We start from the raw sequence: 12500 nt of genomic DNA, 5'->3' as shown, positions 1-12500 counted from the left end.
TGTTGTTGTAGACGGCATGGGTCGAGTTCTGGCTCAGGACGTTTATGCCAAAGACAACCTGCCTCCGTTCCCAGCCTCTGTTAAAGATGGCTACGCTGTAAGAGGTGAGAACCCACATGACTGGATGAGTGAATCATTTAGCCAGCGGTCTGACAGTCCTGGTTAACTCGCGCTCTAGTGCTCGCGTCAGGACTGCGTATCGAAAGCATTACTCACGTCTGCTAGAGCGACGCTTGAAACGTCTCTCAGGGTAAGAATGTCAAATGCTTCATTCATTTCTCATGGACTTTGTGCTGGATGGGATTTTCCCTCTTAAAAATGTCATAACAAGTGCTTTTTTGCGTTAATTGCATATTTATGAGCTCATGAGAGAAGTTACTGATGGTCTATAAACACATTTGTCTGTTGGGTGAAACTCGAGGCACGTTATGGCAGCTTTCTGGCTCTTTACAGCATTAGGAGGATCATAAGTTGATATTAATTTGCTGTAAAATCAGTACTGACCCCATTTAGTTTCTTTATACCCATTCCTGGTCTTATTGTGCATGTTTATTAGGGCTGCACGATACTGGAGAAAACTGACATTGCTATATTTTGTTTTTCTGTGATTATATATTGCGATATGAAAACTAGCATAATCCCCTTCAGACTCTCTGTTCTGTAAGATTGGCTGCACCCAAAACCTTCTTTTCTGTCTTTTAAAGAAAATGAAAAGCTCGTCTTCACTGGATGATGATGATGATGAAGTGTCCATGTTTTCTCAGCTGTCGGCGCAAAAGTTTTGGAATGTTGAAGCTCTGAACGTCACAGACGTCGCAAATTCACGTCACGGCTGATGTGAATGGTTTTGACGCGAACTATTCGCTTTTTCGTTTCGCTTTTTCGTTTCGCTTTTTCGTTACGTGTCACGGTGTGAAAGGGCCTTTAGATTAATGATATGAGATATAAATTAAATAAACAGTGCTTTATGTTTTTTCAGGTAAGTCTAACTGTATTCCGGTACAGAATTTCAATAATCATATGTAAAATAACATTGCATAGACTTCACTGTATAAATTAAATATAATGAATCTTATGCTAAAGCTACAAAAGGGATTTTCTCTTTGTATTTTGTTGTTTGATTAACATTAATGACACAGACAGACAGAAGGTATATTAGGCTACTGTCACTTTAAGAGCTAATGCACGGATCCAATATAATGATACACATCCATTTTCTTTCTCAATTGTTTACGTTCACGTAAGCCAAATATCACTGGGTTTATACTCGATGAGAAGGGTATTTTAACATTATTTTGCATGTATGTGTCCTTTCAAGCACAAATAGAGGCGGAAAAGAACGGAATTTCTTGTTCAATTTCCGAAATGAGTTATCTTTTGCGTCTTTGTGCGCTCGAATGGCTTAAAGAAATAGTTCACTTCAAAATGAAAATGCTGTCATCATTTACTCACCCTCAAGTTGTTTTAAAGCTGTCTGAGTTTCTTTCTTCTGCTGAACACAAAGGAAGATATCCCGAAGAATGTCGGTAACCAGGCAGTTGATGGACCCCACTGACTTCCATAGCAGGGAAAAATAATACTGTCAACTGTTTGGTTACCGACATTGGGCCTCATTCACCAACCGTTCTTACGAAGAAATGTGTTCTTAAACCCCAATTGCGCACTTTTTGCGAAGATTCTGACATTCACTAATGTTTTCTTATCTTGGATTTGTTCTTAGCGAAGAACAAAATCTGCGCACACTCTTACGCACATTTGAGTGATGACAGTTTGCTCCAAATAATTGGTTACTGGTTACATTTTATTTAATTCTACAGTCGTTTACAATGGTATTATTTTACTGTAATGTATTTCTGATCATTTGTTAAAAAAAAAAAAAATCATAGCATGCAAAGAAACACTAACACTGCAATTAAGCTGATTAAATCAAATATTATGCCTCGTTTGGCATTTACCTGTTGCAGTAGAATTTCTATTTCAGAATAACTGAAGTTATTTTTTGGTTTGGTGATCGGTGGACCACCGCCGTCTGTGCGTCTTTTGGACATTCTCCATCTTTTCTTGCACACGGCCCTGAAGTGTCATGTGGGAATTCGTGGGGCGTTTTCTTATGCTAATTAGGAACAACTGGCACGTGCTTTCAATTACGAAGACGTGGGATTCATCAATCCTAAGAACACAGGTGCGAACAATTCTGTTGTTTAAGAACGTGTCATGAATCCGACGTAGACTTTTCTTAGGAAGTTTATTAAGTACAAAGTTAAGAAAATTCTTAGGAAGATATTGGTGCCCATTCTTCGAAATATCATCTTTTGTGTTCAGCAGAAGAAAGAAACTCAGACAGGTTTGAAACAACTTGAGGGTGAGTAAATTATTTTGGGTGAATTATCCCTTTTCTTTTTCTTCTAAGAGTGTACGGTGTTATATATATATATATGTGTGTGTGTCTCTGTGTCCTGACAGCGGCTGATGGTCCTGGTGACAGATTTATTATCGGCGAGTCTCAGGCCGGAGAGCAGGTGAGAAAACGTGTCGAATGTAAGATACCATTTGAGAAATCCACCTTCAAATGTGAGGACAATGATCCATATGAACTGCTGTAACGTGTGTGTGTCCAGCCCACACACACCGTGATGCCGGGTCAGGTGATGCGGGTGACGACAGGCGCTCCCATTCCCTGCGGAGCAGATGCTGTGGTTCAAGTAGAAGACACTGAACTCCTGAGAGAGTCTGAAGACGTGAGTTGATTCTTTTATAAACCATGATAATACATCATTTAAGCATTTTCATTTATTTATACACACTGCCTTTCAAAGTTTGGGGTCGGTTAGACTTTTTTAATGTTTGGAAGACGTCTCTTCTGCTCACCAAGGCTGCATTAATTTGATAAAAAATACTGTAAAAAATTATGAAATATTATTACAATTTTAAATAACTGTTTTCTATGTGAATATATTGAAAATGTAAGTTATTCCTGTGATCAAAGCTGTATTTTCAGCATCATTACTCCAGTCTTCAGTGTCACATGATCCTTCAGAAATCATTCTAATATGCAGCTTAAGAAACATTTCTGATTATTATCAATGTTGAAAACAGTTGTGCTGCTTCATATTTTTGTGGAAACCGTTCTACTTGTATTATGTAACGTACACAAAATTTGCTGAAATTAAATGCACTTATTTTCAACTCAAAATCTACCAAAATTATTCGAAAAGTCTGTGGTAATTAATTTGTCAAGCAGACATAGTTATCCACTAATAATCTGAAAATATATTTCAGTTTACCAATAATTTACCTCAGCTGTCAATTATTCCTTACAAGTTTAAATTATTCCTTACAAAAAAGTTTTTTTTTTTTGTCTCTTCCAGGGTTATTATTATAACTGAAACTAAAATCATCAACTAAAATAAAATAAAATAAAACTACTTGAAATAAAATAAACATCATCTGAAATAAAATAAAATAAAATATACAAAGATTTAAACTTATTTTATTTCAGCTAGTTTCCAAGGCACCATTTCACAAAAATTAATAAACCATAAATATATAGACATATTTAAATATATATATATATATATATATATATATGTATTAAAATATTTTTGAAAAACACAACAAAATTACTTAAACTTTTATTGAAATTACAATTAAAATATTCAAATAAAATTCCAAATACGAATAAAAAGTATAATAGTATCTCAAATATAGTAAAATAACCCTGTTCCCGTCTGAACTCATCCCTCAGGGCACAGAAGAGCTGGAGGTGCGGATTCTGGTTCAAGCTCGTCCTGGTCAAGACATCAGGTGAGCGTTTCTCAGTGTGTGTGTGTGTGTGTGTGTGTGTGTGTCACGTGTGTCTGACAGAGTGTGTCGTCTTCTGCAGGCCCATCGGTCATGACATCAAGCGTGGCGAATGCGTATTGTCCAAAGGCACTCACATGGGCCCGTCTGAGATCGGGCTTCTGGCCACGGTGGGCGTCACGGAGGTGGAAGTGCAGAAGTTTCCCGTCGTGGCTGTGATGTCCACTGGGAACGAGGTGAACGGACACACACACTGCTCTTTACATCTCCGTTGTTTCTTCTAGTCAGCAATGAGATCAAATGGACAATAACGCATCATTGTCCTTTTGATAATATATTGTCATAAGTATTAAAATGCGTTCAATTAATTAAAAATGAACCAATCGGCTAACCCTCTGAATTTTAAAATGTTTCAAAACCGAGGATCAAAACAGTTTGACGTCATAAAGCCTCGTTTGCTGACATCTTGTGACTTGGTGAGTTTGATAGAAGCTCCGAACCACTGTGACCGTGTTTCCCTCCCTCATGTCCCCCTGAGACGAGAGATTTCTGTATTGTGTGTCTGGAAAAAACCCTCAGATGACGCAAAAATCATCATTTATCTTCATCAGAGGCTTTGTCCAGAGGCGAGAGACTACAGCCAATAGGAGGAGCTCGTTCCGCATGTCTTCAACCCGCCCATAGGGGGATCTCACCATAAAACGCCGTCAGTTCAGTTTCCAGTCGACTAGTAGCCTAGCTGTATCATTTCTCCCGATACTGCCCTCTGTAACCGGTAGGCGTGGCTTGGGCCTCGTAGGGCAGCGAAGCAAGTGCATTCTGGGAGTTGTCATCTTTCATCAACATGAGCCAAAAATATATTTTCTCAGTCTAGAAGGCACCAACTTCTAAAATAATTTCACATTTTTACTTCATAAATGACCCAATTTAAACACACATTCATCTTTCCAGCGGTGAAATATCCCTTTAACAATCATTCTAAACTTAGCAAACTGGCAGCTCCAGTAGTAATGAAAAGATTTATCTTCTTGGAAACTATGTACAAACCTTAATTAAACAATATAATATACAATTAAAAAGGAATTAGTGCGCAGTTTGGAAAATGGAGGGATGGATGATTCAGCTGCGGGCGCCATCTTCTGGTCAAACGCGGGAATTCATTCAGCATGACCCTGACGGTGCATTATGGGTATTCTCAAGACGTTGAGCATACATCGATATTACACTCGTTATTGCGGTGCATTGTGGGATTGAATGAGGGCACTCGATAATGTCCACTATGGTTACGGACACCAATACAAATGGCTGTTCCCTCAAATAGTGCCCCATTTAAGGGTATAGGAAGCGATATCGGACACAGCCCGTGACAGCCAATCAGAATCCATCCTGCTTTAAAGAGTTCGAGCATTTAAAGCAGCAGATGACAAAACTGCAGCGCACACTTATAACAAACAGAACGACATCGTCTGCTGGTGTGGACACTAAAATAGCTATCGTTATAGTTATCATGCTTGGTGCACTGCACACAAAAATGCTTTCTTACTTAGTATTTTTGTCTTGTTTCCAGTCCAAATATCAAACATTTCTTAAATCAAGATGCATTTCCTAAAGTAGTAAAATAACTTAAGATATTACGTCTTGTTTTCTGGGGATATAAAAGTGAGTTTTTGCTTAAAACAAGCAAAATTATCTGCCAATGGGGTAAGAAAAATTCTAAAAATCTTTAATAATAATAAATGAAATGAAAAAAAATCTGTAATAAAAAAAAATCTTGTTTCTGTTTGAATTAAGATTATTTGTCTTACCCAATCGGCAGATCATTTTGCTTTTTTTAAGCATCAGCTCACTTAATTTTGCTCAATTCCCCTGGAAAACAGGACATACAATCTTATATAATTTTACTCATCTAGTAAATGCATCTTGATTTAAGAATTTTTTGATATTTGGACTGGAAACAAGACAAGGATACTAAGTAAGAAAAGTATTTTTGCAGTGTGTGTACGAGCCTTTGTTGCTTTCTTTACTAAGCAGTGAACTGTGTTTTCAGCTGCTGAACCCAGAGGACGATTTACACCCCGGTAAGATCCGAGACTCTAATCGCTCCACGCTGCTGGCCACCATTCAGGAGCACGGATATCCCACCATCAACCTGGGCATCGTGGGAGACAAGTGAGCGTCTTTCACCCTATCATACAGACATATCAATAATCGCTGCCAGATTTTAACCACATAGAAACTGAATTGATTTTACCAATCAATTCTTGATTAATAAAACATTTAAATTTTTCTATGGTATGTTTTTGTTTGTTTGAGAACCAAGGATTGTACAGACAAGAGCACATATAACCAGACGTGTCAGGGGTGTGTAGAACAATTCATTTTCCAAATACATTTTGATGTCATATTGTTTAAACAGGCTTCTTTTTTTTTTTTACCATTTGACTTTATGAATATAATAATGAGCAAATATAATAATTAAATCAAATACTTGATTTTTATCACCGTCCAATGAGAAAAATGAAAAGATCTTCCACATTAACTTTAAAGTCCCCATGAAATCATAGGTTTAGTTTTTTTTATCTATAAGCTAGTGTGCTCCAAAACAATGACAAAATTCGCATTTAGAAGATATAAGCATTAAAAACTTAGTTTCTCACTTCCGCAAAAATAGATCAATGATTTTGATGACATCACTCCGCACTTCAGCTTTTCATCCAATCAAATGCTCTCTAGAATCTGAAGCTCCGCCCCCTACATTATAGCTGAAATCGGTCACTCGTTCACACATGTACTGTTTTCTTCATGATGAATGGCACATAGTGCACTATATAGGGGATAGGGAACGATTCAGACAGTGTAAATATGCTTTCCATGAAGTCTGGTTTCACGTTAGTGTTACGAGAACCGCCACAGCTCCGGTCCAGAGACACGATACACAGAGCAGATCATGTGATCGAGTCCCGCAGACCAGAAAACGTATCGGACACGTTTGAATTCTGCACAGATTGCTGTATTTTAAAGCGATATGGAGGAGATGATGAGGAGAAACGGTTAGAGATTAGGAGGAAACTGCGGCTTTACTGAGTTCAACAGCTCTGGATGAGCTGTGATATAAACAAAACGCTGCTCGATATGTCCTGCCCTGTCTTCCTGTTTCAGTGGAAATTACGTTAACGCATTGAATAATTCTGCGCGTTTCAAGGCCTTTAAGAGAAGTGATGAGTTGAGTTTTTGTGCCATCTAGTGGTCTAAAAGAGAATAAAGTCAATGCGCCTGTTTTACCCTATATATTTTTTTTTTTTTTTTTTTTTTTTTTGATGTGTTATTTGTAATGGTAACTGTTACCTTGGTGTCCCACAGCCCTGATGACCTGTTGAATGCTCTGAATGAGGGAATCAGTCGTGCCGACGTCATCATCACCTCAGGGGGCGTGTCTATGGGGGAGAAGGTACAAGAGGTTTATATGCTATCTATTTTGTTGGTTGCTTTGTACAGACAAAATCAACAGCTAAATGGTGTTTTTGTAATATTTGGTTTGATGATGTTCCAAATGCAGGAATGTCCTTGTTAAAGGAAAAACTGCAATTTTAGGAAGATGCATGGAAAAGCATAACACGTCGTCCGATGATGTGCAGACTTTGAGTTTGATTTAGTAATCACTGCTTTATACTGACATCTAGTGGCTGGATGGTAGTAAGACCCGCTGACCCCTTCAGATGAGATGTTTCTCACTGAGATTTTCACATCAAAGAGTTTTACACCTAAAGAAATGAGGTGCCTTGTACTTTACATAATTACAGATCTGTTTAAAATGATGTACACTCACATTAGATAAGAGAATACTGTGTTTCTACAATCAGAAAACTTTATTTGTCACACAGCACAGTTATTTGCAATTTGGTCCAAGTTCCCGGCATCATTAAGATCATTTTAAATGGATGTTTTCACAGGATTACCTGAAACAGGTACTTGATATCGATCTTCATGCTCAGATACACTTTGGACGTGTCTTCATGAAACCAGGGTGAGTCTTTGAAGAAACGGGTGACATCTGCGTAGAGATTGTACAAGTGATGCAGATTCAGGGTGTTTTCACACTTAAGTACTCGTTAAATGAAACAAACACTTTAACTGGATGGAAGTTGAGTAGAAAAACTCCAACAAGTAGACTTGAATGCCAGTCCATTTATTTTATTTATTTTATTTATTTTATTTATTTTATTTATTTTATTTATTTTATTTATTTTATTTATTTTATTTATTTTATTTATTTTAATATATTTTTATTTTATTTGTTTAGAAAAGTAATAGAAGAATAGAAATAATAATGAATAGAAATTAATAATAATAAAAATATCAATATATTTTATTACTATCTACTTTAACTGGATCGAAATTGATTCCAAAAAATCAATTTTATTTTATTTTTAATTGTAATGTTTTTTGTTTTTTTGAAAAGTAATAGAATAATAGAAATAATAATTAATAGAAATTAATCAAAAAAATAAATAGTAATATATTTAGTAAATATGTCGCAACTTCTTTATATGGATCGTGCATTTTTGCATAACGCTGAATAAAGGCCTGTATGTGTATTTTATGATACCAAAAATAAATGTGCCAATATGGTAACCCTGTAACGAGCAAAAATGCTTGTATGTTTGTTTAATTGAACTGAAAATAAAGTCAAATAGAGTGCTTTGTATTCACAATGCACATTTACAGATGAACCCCATTTCACCACAGACTTAAAGCAACTGTATTCAGACCATGTCTTAGTTCAGTTCGCCTTCGGAGCGTTGAAAGCGATCTCATGCTGTGTAAATCTCGTGAACTGCTCTCAGCTTGAAATAAACCCAGTGTGAAAACACCCTGATATTGAGTGTCAGACTGTGAGAATCAGTCCACGCGGGTTTTGAGCTCTGGTTTGTCTTCCGTTAGTCTCCCCACAACATTTGCCACTCTTGATATGGACGGGTCTCGAAAACTTATCTTTGCTCTGCCAGGTAGGGACGGTGAGAGAGTTTATTGGTGTATTTTTCAAAACACATACTAGTCTGTAATTTATCACAGATTTCACTATTTTTTTTGTCTCTATTATGTTTCTTCAATTTAATGAGCACCGTCTCTCGTGCTTCACAGGTAATCCCGTGTCAGCGGTCGTAACATGTAACCTCTTCGTCATTCCTGCCTTGAGGAAGATGCAGGGAATCTTAGACCCGCGGCCCACCATAATAAAAGCCCGGGTAAGACCACCTTTGACTTTACTAGTGATAATAACAGAGGACTTTTACACACTAAAAAATAAATAAATAATCAAACAAATGAAAAAAAAAAAAAAGTTATTTTGTTGACCTTATTTAGATTCTCAAGTATTTGTCCAAAACTTGCCCATAGTTGTCCCAACTTTCCAAATTGAGTTTATCAAAACAAACACGTTCAACTTTAAACAATGTTGTGCCAGTTCCCAGCATGCATTGCAGCTTGAAAAAATTATGTGATAACTATTATTTTAAAAAAAGATCATTGCTTTGCATTTACTGGCTTAATTTAGCTGTCATATTACTGCATTAACATTTGAATTAGCATCATTACTCCAGTCTTCAGTGTCACATGATCCTTCAGAAATCATTCTAATATGCTGATTTCCTGCTCAAGAAACATTTCTGATTATTATCAATGTTGAAAACAGTCGTGCTGCTTCATATTTCTGTGGAAACTGTGATAGAATTTTTTTTAGGATTCTTTGATCAATAGAAAGTTCAAAAGAGCAAAGAAATATTTTATAATATTATAAATGTCTTTACTGTCACTTTTGATTGATTTACTGCATTCTTACTGATAAAAAGTATTAAGTTCTTTCAAAAAAGTTAAAGACCCTTAACTTGTGTCAGTGCATTTACTTTAAAACAGTAATTTCAATAATCTATTGACAGCCCTAATAAATAAATAAATAAACTCAAATCTGCTTGATTGTTTGCAGTTGTCATGTGATGTGAAGCTGGATCCGCGTCCTGAGTATCACCGCTGTATTTTGACGTGGCACCATCAGGAACCTCTGCCATGGGCACAGAGCACAGGTAACACATCTATTATCTCTCTTCTGCCCGAGAGACCTACAGATTTACTGACCTGCCGCTGCGTTATATAAGATCTCCTTATACTCTCTTATTTGTCTTTGAGAAGCTTTATTTTTAAGGGCCCTATCAAACAGCAAGTGTGTTTTGCTAGTTTCAGCCCGACGCAGTTTTCATTTTCATGTCCTGCGCCACATTGTTTAAATAGCAAATGCATTTGCGCTCATTTGTGCGCCCCATGGGCTGCTGGTCTGAGAACGAGGTGTGTGTTCTGGAACTGAAATATACTGCGCCATTGACCAACTGAAACCTGGTCTAAAGTCAATGGCGCAGTATTTTTTTATTTATTTAAAGGGCGCATTAGTAATATGAGCCTATAGGCGGGTCCACAACGTGCATACACTCTCATTATTACACACACAATCTGCTTATTAAACACACAGGGATGCGCACCACACAAACATGCCAAATATGAAAAATAAAAGGATTACAATGTAAAAGATTAATATTGTGTACATAAAGATATGGTGGAATTCGGCTTGTCCCGTAGATGGTCTTTAACCTCGCGCACGAGCTGATCCGTTTCCTCGCTAGAGAAGCGTTCAGTCTTTCCACTTGCAAATTCCTCCATGTAAATAGCGGATCGGCCATGGTGCGAGCGCAACTGGCTTTTAAAGGGAATGGGAGATGAGACTCTGATTGGTTTATTTCACGTTACGCCCAAAACACACCCATTACTCATTAAGAGAATAGGGACGACCCTTTTAGACCATGCGCCGGGTGCGCAGACCATTTTTCCCGTCGTTAAACTAGCAAAAGTGGATTCGGACGCCGTAAGGCCGTGTGTCCACCAAAGGGGTTTTTCACGTGTTTGGCGTATTTTTCCAATCGTTTTCAATGGGAGCGCCGCGTTTTTTTGCAGTCGCCGAGAGTTGAAGAATGTTCAACTTTTGGTAAAACGCTGCGCTCATCACTGTCACTTTTTACCCAACCGTCCAATCACAGTGGAGGAGGGGCGGGACTAATACCACACACCGACCAACCGCCACATTCTGCTGCAACAACAAGCATAATAACGGAACAAAATAATTTAAAACAAGAGCCAGAGAAAATACGTTGCATTGTATCGACATTTTAATACAGAATCAACACAGAAACAAAATATGTGTGAAATGAGATACTAGTAATACTTTCGCGGATAATCCGTATCATAACAAGCAAAGCGTCTCAACTGAAAAAAACGTTGCGCTGCCAAAACGCTCTCAAGCGCCCATAGCTAGGCGTTTTCAGCTGGCTAAAAACGCTTTGGTGGACACAGGGTAGGGTGACCAGACGTCCCGAAAAATTCGGGACAGTCCCGAAATCTAAACTGTTGTCCCGAATCCCGAATTTGGCCCTAATTGTCTCGAAAATTATACTAAAGCAAAATCTTATTGTCTTATAAACATTAAAAACTGTCTGCGGAGGTTGAGGCCGGCGACACACTGGCTGCGTGGCGTGTCCTTTTTTATTTCGGCTCCCTGTTAACAGGTTAGAGCTTGCAGACTGCCTGCGTGACACGCGCGTCTCAGGCGCGCCTCGAGCCGCGCGGAAAACGCGTGCATGCTAGAAACAGAACCGACGCCTATTTTTCACGCGACACGCAAGCCTGCAAAATAGCAAGCAAAATAGAATAGGAAAAGATGTTTGTATGTCATTTTGACATGAAAACATATTAATAAATTACATTTTGATGTTTGAAAGTTTAAGTTTTTACATAAATGCAGATATAAATGTAAAAAAAATATATATATGATTGATTTTCAAATATTGCACCTGTCAATACAGAATAATGACAGACTGTTGATCTTTGAATAAAAATATGTTTGGTTCAGGTTTGAAATTCATTATCTTTTATTATAGGCTACGCAGTCTGATATCATAGAAGCCCCCCATCCCGTCACCCCAGACCCATAGATACCCCCCCCCGGTCCCGAATTTCAGCCAATCTCATCTGGTCACCCTAACACAGGGCCTAAGTGCACTTACGCCGTGCGTTTTAGACCATGAGCTTAGATCGTTAAAATAGGGCCCAAGAGTTCAAGTGGAACAACTTTCAGACTTTTCTTCCTCTCCTTGTCTCTGTCCAGGGAACCAGGTTAGCAGCCGACTCATGAGCATGCGCAGCGCTAACGGACTCCTGATGCTACCTCCCAAAACCGAGCAATACGTGGAGCTGCACAAGGGCGAGGTGGTGGACGTGATGGTCATCGGCCGTCTATGATGACAGAAACGGGCAGAAGGACAGAGAGTGACGGGTGGTTCACGGTGCATGTTCACATATCATTGACTGTAATATGCAACGGCACAGCTAGTTTTTATTGATTTGGATAACGCTGAAGTATAGTCAACATCTTGATCACAAAACTAGATACATATGAGAAAAAAAAAAATCTATTATTTCAAAGAAAGAAAAAATATAACTTTTAAATTATAAAATCTAATTATAAAAAGAGATTTATTCTGTATTATTATTATTATTATTGCATTTTTCTTGTCATTATTATTAATTATTATTATTATATTAAGGCAACTTTATTCTTTTCATTGCAGTTGCTTTGTGTGTTCAATGCTAGATCTTAT

The 12500-nt window shown here is 37.7% G+C and overlaps 1 protein-coding gene across 6 annotated transcripts in view; it reads left to right on the top strand.

Moving 5' to 3' along the window:
• The window catches only part of gphnb (gephyrin b), a 106436-nt gene that overhangs the window by 93360 nt on the left and 576 nt on the right, over positions 1-12500 (top strand). For 3 of the 6 annotated variants that reach the window (XM_082147170.1, XM_082147168.1, XM_082147165.1), the window contains 12 exons: positions 12-104; positions 2464-2519; positions 2619-2738; positions 3746-3804; positions 3884-4037; positions 5849-5970; positions 7162-7249; positions 7752-7825; positions 8743-8807; positions 8944-9047; positions 9785-9881; positions 12008-12500. The exon at positions 12008-12500 is cut by the window's right edge and continues 576 nt beyond it. In XM_082147170.1, coding sequence (XP_082003296.1) covers positions 12-104; positions 2464-2519; positions 2619-2738; positions 3746-3804; positions 3884-4037; positions 5849-5970; positions 7162-7249; positions 7752-7825; positions 8743-8807; positions 8944-9047; positions 9785-9881; positions 12008-12141 — 1166 coding nt within the window. In that variant the 3' untranslated portion in view covers positions 12142-12500. Of the gene's footprint in view, positions 1-11; positions 105-2463; positions 2520-2618; positions 2739-3745; positions 3805-3883; positions 4038-5848; positions 5971-7161; positions 7250-7751; positions 7826-8742; positions 8817-8943; positions 9048-9784; positions 9882-12007 lie in introns of all 6 variants that reach the window. The other 3 variants (XM_082147169.1, XM_082147167.1, XM_082147166.1) reach the window with 1 other exon arrangement.

The sequence above is a fragment of the Leuciscus leuciscus genome (assembly GCF_965113295.1).
Source record: "Leuciscus leuciscus genome assembly, chromosome: 19".
Classification (NCBI taxonomy): Eukaryota; Metazoa; Chordata; class Actinopteri; order Cypriniformes; family Leuciscidae; genus Leuciscus; species Leuciscus leuciscus.
This window is presented reverse-complemented; position numbering and strand designations above follow the sequence as displayed.